At 43.3% G+C, this 17,703-nt stretch overlaps 2 protein-coding genes across 7 annotated transcripts in view; both read right to left on the bottom strand.

Annotated features, from left to right (window-relative positions):
• FYCO1 (FYVE and coiled-coil domain autophagy adaptor 1) overlaps positions 1-5,403 on the bottom strand; it is a 50,825-nt gene extending 45,422 nt beyond the window's left edge. For 3 of the 6 annotated variants that reach the window (XM_075493321.1, XM_075493326.1, XM_075493327.1), the window contains exon 1: positions 5,297-5,403. The gene's annotated coding sequence lies outside the window, so the exon portion shown is untranslated. Of the gene's footprint in view, positions 1-1,697; positions 1,759-4,371; positions 4,703-4,821; positions 4,844-5,296 lie in introns of those variants that run through there. The other 3 variants (XM_075493322.1, XM_075493325.1, XM_075493323.1) reach the window with 3 other exon arrangements.
• A 10,496-nt stretch (positions 5,404-15,899) lies between these two features.
• On the bottom strand, positions 15,900-17,019 carry XCR1 (X-C motif chemokine receptor 1). Its single transcript, XM_075495588.1, has one exon. It carries the CDS (start codon positions 17,017-17,019, stop codon positions 16,003-16,005), a length of 1,017 nt encoding a protein of 338 aa, XP_075351703.1. The 3' UTR covers positions 15,900-16,002.
• Between the last annotated feature and the right edge of the window lie 684 nt (positions 17,020-17,703).

The raw sequence follows: 17,703 nt of genomic DNA, 5'->3' as shown, positions 1-17,703 counted from the left end.
AGCTGCACATCCGTAAAGCTAAAGAACTGTTTGCTGGAGATAAGGGTCTGAGGTGAAGTGCAAAGAAGACAGCATGACTCTTCTGTCATGCACACACACATGCTTTTACTGGGCAACTCAACCCTTTGTGCTTTAACACTGCATATAAAGATATGTGACTGATAAAAACGCACACTGGACTACATTAAATAGGACGATTAAAAATAAAAGGCAGGCACAGCCTGAACGTCAGTTAAGGTTTCCATTCTGAGAAGTGAAATTGTCTTTGCTAAATTAATCTTCCCCCTTCATTTTCTACAGCAACAATCCTTCACATTTCAATTACAAAGCTATGTTTTTGGAGGAATATTTTTTTATTTCTTTTAGTACTTCAATCAGGAGACCATGCTGCAAACCTATGCTTTCCCGCATGGGATTTCCCACACGCTCATACACACAAACTTTTTTTTGAAGTGTTCGGGCATATAAACATTTAGTAATAAAACGCATCTTGCAGAAAATAGGTGTCCAGAAAAACAAATTCACAGAGTATCATAGCATAGCTGAGGAGAGTAAGTAGATGAAGTGCACAAAAACATTTACATATTTTGCAAATGCCTGGCAGAAAAGTAGCACGTTTATAGTTAGAGACTCCTTACAGTAAAGCCCTTTTGTGGGGAGGCCCTTGCGCTCTAGGGATATTTGCATTTTACAGCATAAGAACACAAACTAATGACATTCACAAAATACTGCTTGCACCCCTAACCTGACAGGAAAGACTGACACAAAAGAATCAGTAAAGTTTTGTATCATCTTTGTGCAAACTTCCCTATTCTATGAACAACTGGCCTGCATTCCCCCCCTATTCCTTGTATTTGCGAACTGTTCTTAGAAAAAGATCAAAACTGAGCAACAGATACGAGTATACAACTGGCACGATAAGAACCCCATGAGATAAGAGTTAATTTTTAACCCTGAGTGGGGAAAGCTGGCAACCCTAACAACTTATTTTAATGCTACACCTGCCAAATTGGACCTCCACTCTAAGACCTGACTTAAACCCCTTTAAAACGTTACACTGGACTTTGCCAAACAGGACAGATGCGTTAGACCAGGGACAGTTTCCTGATTTGGAGAGTAAAGTGCTTTGTCTCTGATATTCCTCACATCAATAACTGTTGAACAACATGAACTCAAATGACCACTTTCTGCAAACAACAACACAGGGATGAGCTTGCGCGTATCTCACAAAGACAACCTTGTCTCAGCCCTGTCTCATGATGAGAGAAGTTGCCTGTTTGAGGAAGCAGTCAGTTCACAAGAAGAGCACTCTTCTGATAACGGGAATTGCACTAGTGTCACTTTTAACAAACTCATCTGCCCTTTTTCCTCAGGACACGCCAGACCTCATCCCATGTCAGGAATGCTACACTGGGTTTACTAACATCTACAAATTAACCTAACCATAACTCTCCCAGAGACTTGCTTCTCCTCAGCTGCTCCCATCCTATTTCGCTCCCCCTGGGGAAAGGTACCCCTGCTGCCTCAATGCCTGTATGGTGAGCTGAAAAGATAGGTTTAATTCAAAAGTGAAAAGGTTTTTTTCCCCTTCACACTCTCATTCTTCCAAGCCATTCTCCCCATGTCCCTATGTACCCTCCCTGCCACAAAACCTGCTCTTCCTCCCCATAACTCACCCAACTATTTAAATCTCTTACACGTTCTTCAAGCCAGGCACCTGACGCTCAGATGCTCCTCTGAGGAACACCATATAGATACCTACAGAAATAGAAACATTAGAGGATTTCCAGCTGCAAAGGAACATCGGTGATTCACAACACTCAACTCGCTCATTGTACAAGCTAGGAGTCTTCAAAAAATCTCATGTTTTTCAGGTCTCCAAAGTTGGTTTCTGAGCCTTGGTTAACTTCCTCAGCAAGCTCAGCCTGACTAAAGCGTCTCAGCCACCTCTGAGACTTTGGGATAGTTAAAAGCAACAACCATTACATCCTAACTCTGAATGGGGGCTTTCCTTAGCAGGATTTTTTACCTCTGTATCTACTGTTCCACACTGTCCCTCCAAGCCGAGGTTTCAGAAGTACTTGAAAAGGCTGCCTCCACCTAATGGTTTTGGGAGGTTTGGTGGGTGGGTGCTGAGACTTGCCCATCTGTAGCACTCCATCTGTCCTCCATCCAGCCAACAGCAGCAGTAACTCCCTAGGGCAACTCCTGGCCTATATGTAGTTCCCAGTGAGCTAGCAACAAGCAACACTGAAAATTAGAGGTTTTGGTCACGCACACATAGATCAAATAGGAGGCGAGGCAAGCACATTAAGCAAAAACCACACTGAGACAACCCAAACTGACAGGCCACTGAGTGAATCATGCTACCTCAGAGCCAACATCAAAAATTCTTCTTTCCTCTGTAGCAGGAAGTACGGAGTATTTCCTCTCTCCCTCTTTTCTCATGGGTTTTCCAGTGAAGGTCACCATTTTGGGGGGAAGGGGAAATTTCAGAGTTACAAACCTCAAAGATTTAAAAGCCTTTGGAAGAGAGGCCTGAATAAGACTGCCACCGCTGAGACGGTTGGGAACAGACAGGCTCACAGATGACGCAGGCTTGGCATGAGCCCAGTTATTCAGGGATATCCTGATCCAACCTGTTCACTTTCAAAACCTAAGTCGGCTTGCAGCAGTAGTAAGACCTTTCTGTGCTCATCCTCCTTCCCAGTAGTAAATTAAATGTCATGGTGGACACACTCAGGGGTTAACTGTTTACAAATATCTTTGCTGAGATCACTATACCATCAGCAACCACAGAATACTGTGATGGACAAAAATATTAAATCAAAGGGAAGGGTGTACGAGTCAAGGCCCTGTGCAGCAACAGTTTCCCAGGGCTATTCCAAGCACTGAGATCGAGATGCTCTACATAAAAGGTTCTGCTTCTTCTACCAGTGTTACAAACTGTAAAGCCTTCTTCTGAATACATTTGGGCAAAGTATTTAAAATTACTACTATTACAGAATTTTTGGACACAAACAGCCACCACTCCCTGGACAAACTGGAATTACTACATGAAAATATGAACTAGACTAGATACAAGCTGCTAAAAAATTTCCTTGCATTCGCAAAACCAAGCAGAAGTAAAAACATAGTAATATAAATAAAAAAAAATAATAATGGGTAACAATAAAAACATTTAGGGCTTTTACTGTTCCCTTCAGTTTAATAATCTCAACGGCATCTAAAGAATACTAGAAGGGTTCAGTGTTTATTTAACAAATAGGAAATTGTTAATTTTTAAATGTGATCAACTAAGAAAAACAAATAACAATCTGAGTTAAAAACAATTTTCAGCACTACTTTTCCTTGAGTCCACCAGATAATTTCTGCAATTTTACACATACTTTTCTTTACAGTTTGAGTAGGTTTCTCTCCCCAGTTGTTCCTTTAGGTCTTGATCCCCCACTGATGAAGTCTTAGATGTTAGTACAAATTCCTATTCCTTTTATGTAACCTTCTAGCAGTGGAGAGAGGGACTGCAAATACAATACACCCTTTCACTGTTAGCAGATGGTGTACATAAGAGGCTCCTTTATACATGAAAATCAGGCTCCATAACTAACTAACTAACTAACTGGCTCTTCAGAAGAAGTACTGAAACCATGTTCACAACAAATGCTGTCAAGTATATATACTACAACAAGAAAAGCAAAATCAACTATCACTTGTTTTCCACCATAGTAACTTCGATACAACTTTTTAACTGCAGTCCAGTCTTCTAAATGTGAATGTTTGGAAACACTGTTTGGAACATTTTTTAAATTCATGCGCTCCCACGAGGATCATTGGAAGACTTCAGGAAATTGCCTCGTACAGAATAATATCTGGAAAACATAAAATGTACTACTGCAAGGCAGTTTATCTCCTCTGCTGCATGTCCTGCAACATCATACCAGAACCAAAACCAAGAAAAACACCAACAGAGAATATGTCACCATGTTGCTGACAAGACAGAGTCCATGTTGTACCCTGAAAGTTTAATCCCAGCCTGCCTCCATGGGTGAGTGAAGTCAGAGCTGGATAAAATCAAACACCCACTTTCATGCTTCAGCATAAAGAGATGAAGCCCTGGTATTCCTCCCTTTTTGTTTACACTTGAAAAGTAACTCGGTTTCAAGTGAGAGGCTGAACCAGGAGTGTGACACCTACAGCTGACCAACTCCATATGCCAAGCAAACCTTTGCACAGGCAAAAATCAGCAGGAGGCTGGATGCAGTGATCCGGGCGGAAAACACCAGGGCCCTGAGCTCCTAAACAGGCAGCTGCAACAGCAACGAATTCACCAGCCTCCAAAACACATCACAGCCCCTCCGCAGCCCGACTCACCACCACAGGACCTCTGCCCGAGGAGAATCCAGAGCCCAAAGGCGTCGGACGACCATTTCACTAAAGCCTCGCTTTTTTGTTTCCTTGCTCCCTCTGGATTACTAGGATCAACATAAGCCGGAGGAGGGCCGGCTGCAAACCCAGCATCTGCTCTGGAGACGGACCCAGCCGCCCCGCATGCCAGCAAAACTCTCCCTGTCCGTCTGCCGGAGATTTGCCGACACAAGGGCAAGCTGGATTAGGGCCGCGGCAAATATTTGCCTATCAGCACTTTATAACGGGTGAGGGCACGGACGCGGGCGGGTATTTGGTTTCTAGCAGGGTCCTGGGTGACTCTGCTCCTCCGGCAGCTGCCGTGACTGCTGCAGAGGACTCCGAGGGTCTGTTCAGGGGTGGATGACAGGAGAAAACAGAGGGGAGTGTTTATGCCGGCCTAAAATCATCGCTCACCAGGTGGAAACGATGACACCTAAGGCGACTAGGCCTGGACACTGGCTGCCGTCTGCCTAGGCGCTGGCCCTGAGGGACGGGGAGCAGCGAGGAGTCCTCTGGGGCCAGCGCCTTTCAGGGCCAGCGCCTAGGCGGACAGTGGCCACCATCCAGGCCACCCAAGGCCTGTGTGTGCGGAGCCGGTCACCCCACCGCGGGCTGAGGTGGCCCTGCCGGGCCCCCGCTCACCCCGCCACAGGGCCGAGCAGGGCTCCCCCCAAGGCCGCCTCTGCGCTGAGGGGCCGCGGCAGATCTCTCCCCCTCCCCCGTCCCCGCCAGGGCTCCTCCCCTCGGAGCCGAGCTCTGAGCGGCAACAAGTGGAAGCGGCTGAAGTTACTTCCCCCCTCCCTTTCTCCGGCAGCCGCCACCTCTTCCCCACGGGCCCCGCCGTCCTCCGTGCTCCCTCAGGGGGTGTCAGGGGGGTGTCGCGTGTTACCTGCGCGGCCACCGCCATGTCGGGCAGAGGCGGCCCGGGGTGAGGCTCCGCCGCCCTTCGCTGCTCCCCGCCGACTACAACTCCCATGAGGCCGCTGGAGGTGCCTCCCCACCCCCGGGGTGGTGGCTGCGTGCGCCGCTATGGGCTCCCGGCCGGGGCCGGCCGTGGCGGTTCCTTCAGCGGGGCGCGGAGGGCCTGGCCGAGCGGGGACGGGGTGAGGGGCGGCTGGGGGAAAGCACCGTGGTGAAAAGAGTTTAAAAATGGATTTGCGGGAAAAATCGCCGCTTTCTCCTACAGCTGCAGGGTTGGGTCGGTTTCCTCTCAGGAGTGTGCATTTCTGGTGCCCTCAAGCAAGGTCGCCTGTCACAAAGTGTAACTTCCGAATATAGTACCGACTGTTGTCTTTAGGACAGTTCAGTATGGGGGGTTTTTTGTTTCTTTGTCTTTCTATGCGTCAGTTCATCAAGTTCTTTGCATGGACAACTGAAGTGAATATGAAAGTCAGGCGCGATAAATCCGGTACACAGCAGATTTCCCCTTTCAGTCCATGTCAGTTGACGAAAGGAAAATTCTCTTCTCACGGCTGAAACACGTAGGTAGGGATTAATAAAGGCCACATGCGGTAAGAGAGTGGGAGAAAGCGGCTGTGAAACTGGAACAAGAGGTCGCTTCCTGAGGTGGGGTGCCAGTGGTTACGTGGGGCACGGGGTTCCTAATACTCCCACACCATCTCCCAGCTGGAACCAGGCTCCTTCTACAAGCAAGCTATTTCCATTTTTCCTTTTCAAATTTTAACCCCTCCAGAAGGCATATGATACTTGGAAAGGACATTTCTTTCACAGTGTCTGAAATAGGCAACACTGGTGGTGTACTTGAAGTATACTTGAAAACTAGGTTCCTTTGCTTTTTTCCACATCGCCTTGGTAAATAAATTATTTTCAATAAAACTTGTGACCAAATGGTTTGTCATCAGTTCTTGCCACAATGCTTGTGACTATATTAGTGTCATAAACTTCAGCTTAGGCAGTCATAAGATCAAAGCATCGTATTTTCAAGACTCTGAGGAAATACATGTAGTATGTAGTCACTGACATGTCTCCATCATCCTCATTTTTTCATCCTCACCATAAGGATGATTAAGTGAAGTTTTGGTGAATAATCTTCATCTAATGTATGGTTTTGAATAGCTCAAAAGCATTTTAATGTCCTCAGAAGAGCAGGTTATAGGGCTAAGCATGTTGTGGGCACTTGACTCATGATACACAATGGGATGTCTTACATAGTTGGGAAGCAGCCTTCAGGGTGACTTCTCAGCACGCTTTGCTGCATCGTGCAGTACAGGGCCAGGAGCATCTGCTGAAAACAAATGTTTGTTCTCCACCGATCTGTAGACAATTGGGTGTCTTCCAAAAGTAACCTTGGGGTCATCAGTTGCAAATAATGATAAATCAAATCCCAGATAATTTCACTGCAATGGAGAGGGTTTTATATATTTTCAAAAAGTCTTTGTGCAGTTTTACTTCTCACTCAAAAATAATCAAGTAGAATGGATTGTTCCTCCTTTTAATTACATAGTAACCAGCTACTTTCAGAAATATGTGATTATTGACATTAATTATCAAACTATTGCCTGTTTATACAGACATCAATTTCTTCAGAGAAAAACATGCTGTTTCCAGCTAGATCTGTCAATGACCAACACTTCCTTAGACTTTCTATATTTTTAATTTCTTAGCAACAAAAGAGGTTCAAGATTTTTGCTCTTTGGAAGCTGCTCTAGAAAAAAAATGCATTATCTGTTCCATTTGTGTTGCTTTTCTTTATTTTTATTCTGATGAAATTTATTGATTAACTTCTTCATAAACTAAGATAAGCTGGATGGGAATTACTGTCAATTTTACTAGCCCAGGAAAGGCAATGTCAGTCATCCCAGCAAAAGGAAAGCCTTTGTTTCGAAAAATATTTTCACTAGTTGATGGAATGTTACCCTTGCAATTGTAAATATATTCCATAGAGGTACCCAACTCAATCAACTAAAACTACTAAATTGCTACTTAACATGTATTAAGGATCATTAAAGGATCATGCTGTGTTCTTTAGGTTCTGTTCCATATGGCTAAAATGTAGGCCAAGATAAATATTTAAGGGCTGAAATCAACTTCTGACATTAGAAGTTAAATCTAATGCTAGCTGCAGTTCTTTTAGAGTGATTCTGAAAATACAGTTTGAATGTGGGTTGGTTTGGTTTTGGTTTGGTTTTTTTTTTTTTTTTGCATTTTGGTGGCACTAGAAGCCATTTCTGTACAAAGTTTGCAAATAAATATAGAATCCTTTAGTTTTAATGGTGATGCATAAATGTGCTCTGTTTTTATGTGGGAAGAGTTTCCTCCATTCAGGCAAGCCAGTTTACATTCACGCTGTCTAGCTTGTCATAAAGTAAAATTATACAGTCATAAATTATCTCATGCTGACAACACTTTGGTGCCTCATTGACTAGAGCAGGTCTTTACTAAACCTTCTTAACTAACTGAGCTCTGTCAAAAAACCAGAAAAAATGTCTCCTGTGGCTATTAGATTCTGTGAATCTTTCTAGTGGTCTCTGAGTACGTGTCCGTAGGATGCGTTCTTTCCATCTGTCTGAGATTATTGTTACATGTGCTACATATTTTCTTTTTAATTTCTTTAATGAGTTAATTGATGTTATATGATAACTGGGGAGGGCTTTGCTTCCACAAGGCACTTGAGGTATTTTATGAGAGAAGCAACCTCTCGGTTTCCCTGGTCACCCTCAGTGGATTAACATACCATTGTAGCTAGACTGAACAACAGGCCGCTGTTCATCATCAGAGACTTTTTGTGACTGTGGGGAGAAAGCTTTGGAAGCACTTTTTGCATTTGTTTGCACTTTGTTTTGAATAGGTGGACAAATAATTGTCAGTACATATAAAGCTGGAAGCAGGCAACATAAAAAGAACCAGCAAAGCTCTGGAAAACCTCTAGAAGCAAATTTGGCATTTTGGACAAGGTGGCTGAGGGGCTTGGAAGAATATTCTGCTAATTATCAGGTCAGCTTCTGAGGCTGACTTCCACAGGAGCACATTAGGGTTAGCAGCTATCGCTGCTCAGAACTGGCTGCATTTCACTCCTGTGTGGACAAAGTAGGTACCAAGATTTTGAGCTGGTTTGGTGCCGGTTCAACTGAACCAGCAATGATGTGGCAGAACCAGGACGGAGACTCTGGACTGTACAGTTTAAATGAACCAGAGTCTTTTGTATACATAAAGGTGTGTGGCACATGGATAAAGAGCATACTAAGGCTTTTGGAGATTAAGAGCTGATTAAGATGGCTGCAAGGATATCGCCGTCAAGAAACAGAACTTGACCTCAGAAAGTAGCATTGTTTGGAGGAATGAAACAAACTAAAAAATATTTTGGATTTCCTGTCTCAGCAGTTCCTGAATATGGAGAGAGTATTCCACTCCCTGCACTTTTCTTTGTCATTCTCAGTTCTTTGCTTCACTCCAGCCAGGATCTTCTGTCTTACACTGCTCTTCTGATTTAAAACTGACGGTACATATATATTGAACATTTACAGAGCCTAAAACTTCTATCTGAAAATGCTTACAATCTGTCAGAAGGGGCTGGCTTCCTTTCAAACCTCTCCCTTGCGTATGGTACCTATTGAACCTTTGCAATAAAACATGCTAGTTCCTTATGTGGCAGGAATTTCTGTTTTACGTCTCCATGAATGAATCTTTCCAGGAAATTTATTTCTTGCCATTTCTATACCTACATACAAAAGCAAAATGAGACCTTTTTAAGTAGCGCCATTTTTTTAACAGGCATAATCTCAACTAGGAATCACTTCCATGACATGTTCATTGCGCAGCTCAGTGAAGGCTTTGGACATCAAAACCTATCTTTTCAGTTTCGAATTTTGTGTGCAGTTCTCTTAGAGGACTGTGTTCTTTCGCCTCAATTCTGCACTAAAACAATCTTTTTGGCAACATTTACTTGGTTTAATGTTGCTCTGGCAACAAATCATAAAAATCAGAGTAGTTTAGATTTGAAGGGATCTCTGGAGGTCTCTACTCCAAACCCCTGCTCAAAGCAGGTCTAATCAGATGAGGTTGCTCAAGATTCAGTTGACTCTTGAACCACCTCTCCGAGTCCCTGTTCCAGTATTTGACTACCCTTGTAAAAAACCAAATGCTTATGCATAATTGAAATATCCCATGTTCCAGCTTGTGTCCATTGCTGTCCATCTCCGGGAAGAGTCTGTCTCCATCTTCTGTGTATCCTCCAGTCAAGTAGTTGCAGATGCAGTCTGCTCTCCCCTGAGCCTTCTCTTCCTAAGGCCATATGAACCCAGCTCCCTCAGCATCTCCCCATCCATCATGTTCTCCAGCCCCTGACTAGCCTGAAGGCCTCTGCTCGACTCCCTCCAGTATGTCCATGACTTCCCTGTACTGGGGAGCTCAAAACTAGACACCTACTCCAGATGCAGCCTCACAAGTGCCAAATAGTGGGGAAGGATCCCTTCTCTGGACCTGCAGGCTACACCCTTGCTAATACAGCCCAGGATGTGGTTGGCCTCCTTTGCTGTGAGTATGCTTGCTGGCTTATGTTCAAAGGCCCCCAGATCCTCTTCTGCAGAGCTCCTTTCCAGGCAGCTGCCCTCCCCAACTTGTATAGTTATTCCATTCCAGACACAAGGCTTTGCAAATAAAGTAAAAAATGAATAATCGCCATGTTTGCAAACCACAAATTGTTTTCTGCAAGACCAGCCTTACTGGGTTCTCTAATCTTTCACGGCTGTAACGCTCTTACATGAAGCAGGTGAGATGCAGAGAAAGACTGCTAGCGGCAGTCCCTTCCCATGGGTGATTGCTGTGAGACAGCTTCAGTGTTCTTTGTATTTTAAATGTGGATAGGGTTCCTTATGTGAATAAATGGGCTTGAGGCTCCCTTTCTACATTTGGTATGCTTAGGAGCAAGTGAGTTCACCTCAAGAACAGCTCTGTGCTGGTAAATGAAGCACAGCTGTGTTCATCCCTCCTTTATGATGATATACAACTGGTCTTCATAGGTTATCTTTACTGCTGCTTCTTACTGGTCTGTTCTCATTTTGACTGACAGCTAATTCTCGCATTATTTTCCATTCTAATTTTTGGGCTTGCTTTAGTATTGCTTCCTGAAGAACATGTAGGCATCTAATCAGTACAGCAAATATCAGTCAAACTTCTCTCCATTTAACACAGGGCCTTCCTCTTTAAACACTGGATGAGCAAAAGCATTTTAAACTGCTGAGTAACCATAAGCAGAAGATAAAATATAATTTTATTTATGATTTTAATAACACTGGTGGTATTTTCAAAATATTGAGTTATAGATGGAGGTATCCTGACTCCCGATGAAAATACTTCTGGCAATAAGCAGTGCATGCTGTGCTTTGCCCAATGCATTGCACCAATTTATGAGCCTGATTCTTGCTCTGATTATGATCAGAAGCAAAATTATCATTGATTTTATTAGGAACAGGATGCTTTCTTAAATGTGTGGATTTTAAGTTTGCTTATTTTATTTAAGACAGTTTGCATTGGCAGTGGAAAGGATTAATTTGGTTACCTGCCTTACCCCTTACCAGCGAGGATTTTCCCTACTGGCAGATCATTGACTGATACAGGCTCCCACGGCTGCACAGAAGGTGGGAGCGCTGACAAGCAATGGCAGTGATGCTCAGTTTTGCATTGATGTGCTGAGAAGACAGGTAGGGAGAAGGGCCCAATCCAGCTAAGTTGCTTAGTGGGAGAAGCCGTTGTTCTCCTATTCCCACTGGGTGGAACTTAATATGGACTTAATCAGAGCAGCAAGAGCATGTCCATTTAACTGTAATTTGCAATTAGGGTTAGAGGTGCCATCCTGCATAAACGCACCCCTGGCACTGTACAACAGTTCTAATATTGAGACCACTCAATCTGACACCGCTCCCCTCCCCCAAATAGACTGTGGTTTCCAAAAGCAATTAATTTCTCCTTTTTCACTTCACAAACTTCTTTCTCTCAGTTCTGCATTTGCTCAGACCACATAATAGTTGATTGAGTGAAATTAAATAGTCAAGGTCCCCTGAGCATTATGTTTTACCCAGAGCAGTCTGTATTTTCCAAGCATCTGGAGCTCCCAGAAGGAAAGAGATGCACAGGTTGCCCATCCCCAGACCTGCACTGGGCATATCCTGTGGCTTTAGCAAATACAGATATTTAATAACATATGTGGATAAACAAAGATGGAAGCTACACCAACATATTTCCTCTTGACAATGGATATAGCTCCAGGTGCCTTACAGGTCTCTGTGCCTAGTAGCAGAGTTTGGAGAGAGGGGTACTACCCACAGCAGAGGAGAATTGGTTTGGGACTACTTAAGTAGACTGGACATATAGTTGTCTGCGGGACTGAGCAGGGTGCATGTGATGGTGCTGAGGACATCGCCCAATATCATTGCAAGGTGCTATCTATTGCCTCTAAAGGCCATGGTGATCAGGGGAGGTCCCTGATGATTTGAAAAAGGCAAAGGTCATGCCCATTTTCAAAAAAGGCAAGAAGGACAATCCAGGGAACTATAGGCTGGTCAGTCTCACCCGTGTGCCCTGGAAGATGGTGGAGCAAATCCTCCTGGAAGCCATTACCAGACAGATGCAGGACAAAAATGTTTGGGAACAGCCAGCACAGATTTACCAAGAAAAAATAGTGCCTGACCAACTCAACTGTCTTCTACAATGAGATGACTGGCTCTGGGAATAAGGGGAAAGCTGTGCATGTCATTTACCTTGACTTCTGCAAGGCTTTTGACAAAGTCCCCCACAGCATCCTTGTAGCCAGACTGGGGAGACAGAGACTGAATGAGTGGACTACAAAGTGGATGAAAAACTGACTGGACCATCAAGCTCAAAGGGTAGTAGTCACTGGTTTGAAGTCTTAATGAGTGGCTGGTTATGAGTGGCATGCTTTGGGGGTCAATACTGAGGCTGGTACTGTTTAACATCTTCATTAACAACCTGGATGATGGGACAGGGTGCACCTTCAGCAAGTTCATGGATGAAACCAAATAAAAGGGAGCAGCTGATACATGCTGAGTTGTAGGGCTGCCATGCAAGGAGACGTCAACAAGCTTGAAGAATGAGCTGACGGGAGCCCTGGAAGTTCAACAATGGCAAATACAAAGTCCTGCACCTGGGATGGCCTAACTCCCTGCAAGAGCATGGGCTGGAGGCCACCTGGCTAGAGGTCAGCTTTGCCAGAAAAGATCTGGAGGTTCAAGCGGACAACAAGTTTAACACAACTCAGTCATGTGCCCTTGCAGCAGTGAAGACTAACTGTATATGGGCCTGCGTTGCCATCAGGTTGAGGGAAACCTGTATTCCCCTCTACCTGACGTTCATGTAGTCACATCTGCAGTAGCATATCCAGTTTTGAGGCCCCCAATACAAGAGAGAGATTGATGAACTGAAGTGAGCCCAGTGGAGGACCACCAAGATGGTTAAGGAGTGCGACCACATGACATATGAGGAGACTAGATTGGCTGGGGTTTGTTTAGCCCCAGGAAAAAATAAGGCTTGGGGGAGATCTGATGGCTCTTTTCCATTATGTAATGTGAGGACATAGAGAAGGCAAGGAAGAGGCAACATCACCAGGTTGTAGCAAAAGAAATTTTGTTCATGTAGAAGGAAAAAAATCCACCATGAGAGTTTTTAAGCATTGGAACAGGGACCCAGAGGAGTTATGCAGTCCCTGTTCTTGGACATTTTCAGAGTTTGACCAGAAAAGGCCCTGAGCAACCTTGTCTGACTGGGAGGATAGAACTGCTGTGAGCAGGGTGGAGGAGTGGATGACCTCCAGAAGTCTCTTCCAAGCTAAATTAATCTATGAAAATTTGCAATTACTTCTTCAGTTGAAAATACCTTAACTTTAATAGGTGGTTATGAAAGGCAGAGAACAATAGTCACAGTATAGTATTCCATTGAATTTCTGAATGTTTATTAGTACCACTTCATTATATCAGGAGGGGAAATCTCCACATGCTGAGTTACTTTGGTTATGGTAGGCAGCAGTACAACTGGGGAATATTAAACATTCCCTTTACATGCTCAGATATACTGTAACAAAATATGCTCAAGCTACAAACAGATTTAAATAACTTGTTAAAAACTGGGCAGAGCAGGATCAGTTCAATCTCTCATGCTTCTGTTATACTTCTTGACTTTTTTTAGATAAACATAAAATGTATTGACAGTAAAGATTCCAGGGTAGCGTAGCTCTAGGACAATGAGTTGAATGACTGTTGAAATGATGTAGGTGCATGAGACCTTCTTTTACTATCGTCACAGCATTTTCTTCTCTTGTAGAGCTTTGCTGGTGCCCATGAAGTGGTCCTGGCTTAACAGAAGAAGAAGAATTTGGACTCATTTGTCCTTCAGTAGATTGTCTCTTCATAATTGACGGTATTGAGTCCCCAGTCCAAAGTCTCTTGAAGTGCATAGAAGCAACCACATTCATTTCAAATGTGTCTTATCAGGAGACAAGAGCCAAAGGCTGGTCTCCACCACAACCAGACAAATGACAACTTCCACCTTTCCATAGTTTGTCTGAACAGAAGTGAATTCCCCTGTGGGATTAGTGAGTAACCTTTTAAATTTTTTAAGTTTCAGGCAATAACTGTAGTAATGGGATACCAGGACTGACTTGTTCAGAAAGGCACATCTGATGATAAGGGACAAGATACGATCACTTTGTTCTGGCAACTAAAACTGAAGCACAAACTAGAAACCATGGGCAAGACCTAGGGAGACTATTTGGATATCTGTCATATATGTTTGCCCCATTCTTACGCTTTTTCCTAGGTATTCTTTCTTCTGGTTACGATCAGAAATAGGATATTGTACTATAGGCATGGCTGAGTTTCTGCTTTTTATAAACTATACAGCAGCTGAGAAGAATCTGTTGTCCGCTCTGGATGATCTTTAGAGATCAAATGAAATCATGCAGAAACAACACAGAGACATTTTAAGATGACTACCCAAAAAGCCAAATTGTTGCTTAGAACCACTGCCAAACCATTGCTTGGTGCCACTGCAAAGCTACCTTGGCTTTCTATACAAATGCTAGGAAATGAAATATTCTGGTTTCCAGAGGCTTTGTCATTCAGGTACACTGGAGTACGCACTACATGTTACACTGCCTGAGGGAAAAAAAACCACCGAGCTATCATGAAGAAGAATATCAGTTTCTGTGAGAAAAAAAGCCACAAGATTTGATTGGTGTAATCAGAATGTGAATGGTTTTGTTGCAAAAATGCGTGCTGTTGCATTGAATTCCCTCAACTTGCTTTTAGTTGGGAAATCATGTTTTAGTGGTCATGTAAAAACACTCCTGCACTTAACACAGCTAGCCCTCTTAGCAACATTTTGAAAGCCAGGTTCATGCAAATATTTGCACTTTACTTCCCACCTGCCCATGGAGATGAGATGCATGCATGAAACGGAAGACTTGCGTGTGGCCAGGCAGCTGGTTAGACCAGACACTCACACACCTCAGAGATACAAGCATATCTGGTATTTAGACAGATGTGAAGCATGCCAAAAACGAACACACGGCTGGCTTTGATGATGAGGTTTTAAGCAGAGATTTAAACATCTCTGTGAAGCAGTTTTTAAAAAGTTGTGAAGCAGCAAGCATCCAAGTATATAGGCTAAAATCTGCTGCTCTGCTCCCCCCCCCAAAAAAAAGGGCCATTTATTTTACAAATAAAGCAAGCTATTTCTATCCTGCTATTAAAAAAGCCATTTGTTCCTGCACTATAACCTTTTTAGAAAGTTTAATTCTTCTCAGCACCATGGCAAAGGGAGAAAAGGAGGGAGAGAGCATTTAGAGGCAAATATGCTCCTGCACTGCTCGAGAGATGGGCTGCCGATCCGCTGCAACCACCTGAAGTGATATTCAGAGACTGGAAGGTGCCTGCAGCAGGAGCAGTAACAGGAGGAAAACTAATATCCTAGTGAAGTATCTGCTTAACAGCTTGCGTTCCTTCTAGGGCTCTCCCAAACTTTCAATTTCAGACCCAAAAGACTACTTTTACACTAAGCTAGTTTTATATATATTTATCTACCAACAGATAAAAGAACATTTGCACTGAGAAATTCAGAGACTCTGAGGTCCTGTAGCTATTGTGAGGCCAGTTAATCCTGAGAGCCCCAAAAGGAGAGAACCAATGAGTTCAGCACTGTAAAGCATTAAAAGCCACAGAAATACATATGTGTCCATCGCTATATACAATCCAAATATTTTAAGTCAGGCAAGAAAGCAGCATGCAACACCATTTATGTTAAAAACTGATGTTTTAGCTCCCAAAGGAAAAAGCAGATTTTTTTTTTTTTGCATTTGAAAAGAAACTATAAATGCGAGAAAATCCATCTCACTGGATAAAAAATCATAAAGATAAGACTTACAGCCCAATTAAGTAATTTCTCAGCATTCTCAGCTCTCCATCCCACTGCAAATACATTTTTTTATTACTTTCCATACACAGCATGTTTGCAAAGAGTAAATTTGTGTGTCTTTCTCAGGGAAGTGCCTCTAAGAATTAGGGATCCTCCATGGCTTTTAAAATCTGAAAGTTCATCCAGGATTAGTGCTCATAGTTAGGTCTCGCTTTAGTAGATGGACGCATCTTCATAGTGGAGCGTGCCTTGAGAGCAGATCCTGGAGCTGGAGACTTGACCATTGCCACACGGTAAATACTGACTGCATAAACGTAACAAATGCCTCTTGAACTTGACTCCAACAAATACGTAGAGCACAGGGTTGAAGCAGCAGTGGGAGAAAGCAATTTTACGGCTGATGTGAAAGGCAAGGTTGGAGTCTTTTTCATACTGACAGGTAGGTGGTGGAAAAGTAATCAGAAAGCTGAGGATGTTGTAAGGTGCCCAGCTCAGGAAAAAAGTCACCACAATAATAAGGATGAGTTTCACGGTTCTGTGCTTTCTGCGAGATCTTGCTCCAAGCAGGATTATCAGTATCTTCAAGTAACAGAATATGATAATCCCAAAGGAAAAGAGGAAGAGTATGTTTCTCTGATAAATGTCCACCTTTTTCCATTTCCAGTCAGCATAATCACAGGTCTTGCCCCCTTCCAAGTTTTCTTGCACTGTGGTGTGAATCACCTCAGGAACCACAATTAATATGCTACCAGTCCAAACAACCAAGCTCACCAGAAAACCACAGCACTGCGTCTGGGATCTCAAAGTCGAAAGGGGGTTCACTACGGACAAGTACCGCAGGATAGTCATGAGAGTCAAAAAGAAAACACCGCTGTAGTAGCCGATGGAGAAAACAGCATTCACCGCTTTGCAAAGGAACTCACCAAAAATCCACCCAAAGGACTGGTCCACTGCCCAGAAAGGCAGCATGCAGGAGAAGACTAAATCAGAGACACAGAGATTCATGATGAAGAGGTTTGTTAAAGATGTAAGGTTTTCGTATTTGAATAGGATCCATAGCACTAGAGTGTTTCCTAGCAGGCTGAGCAAAAATGCCAGAGTGTAGAGGACAGTAGTGAGATGGGTGTAGAATACAAAATAGTCGCCCATTTCACAGACATTGCTTTCATTAAAAGAGTATTCGTATGAGTAATTATTATCTGAATCAGGTGGATAATGTTCTTCGTCCATTTGTCTGTGCAAACCTCGCGCTGTTCTCCAGCACCTACTTTGAAGAACCGCTACAATCAAACCAAAATTTTGGTGAAAATCAACCCAATAACTAAACTCCCGCTGTGGAGGCTTCGGTTTTAAGAGACAAAAAGAAGCAGTGAAACTACCTTATTTGTCCTGTTTTGGGGAGAGAAAGGAGTCATTTCCTCTTATGACTAGAGCATGAACAGGTAGATACTAAAGATTTACCCTCAAAGCAATGTCAAGATCTTAAATACTTAAGAATTCAGAAACTAAGACGTTTCTAAACCGATATGGTTAGTGACAACTGCTAATTATTAAGCCTCTACTACGTGAAGGTTGAGGGTGCATTGTTTTTTAACATAAGTATCCCAGGTGCTAAGACTTTCAAATCTGCTACAATTTTTTAAGTTTTCTGGAACGGTATCAAGTTCCTAAACACTTCACCATATATATGATTCTTTGTTACCAAGGTTCAGCACTGCAGAAACTTAAAAAGCTGAGCAGTACCAGTATCAACAAGCGTAAGCACTAAGAATGGAAAAAAGCTGTGTTTCTTACAGATTTTGTTCTTGAAGTTCGTTGATATCTAAAAATCTCCAAGCTGTGATGGAAGCATCCCCATGTTGGGCACTCTGTGCATCTCTGTGGCCTGCTGATTCTCAGGGGTGCAACAGGAAC

Source organism: Mycteria americana, chromosome 2, assembly GCF_035582795.1.
Source record: "Mycteria americana isolate JAX WOST 10 ecotype Jacksonville Zoo and Gardens chromosome 2, USCA_MyAme_1.0, whole genome shotgun sequence".
NCBI classification, from domain to species: Eukaryota; Metazoa; Chordata; class Aves; order Ciconiiformes; family Ciconiidae; genus Mycteria; species Mycteria americana.
The sequence above is the reverse complement of the archived record's forward strand: the minus strand, read 5'-3'. Positions and strand labels throughout refer to the sequence as shown.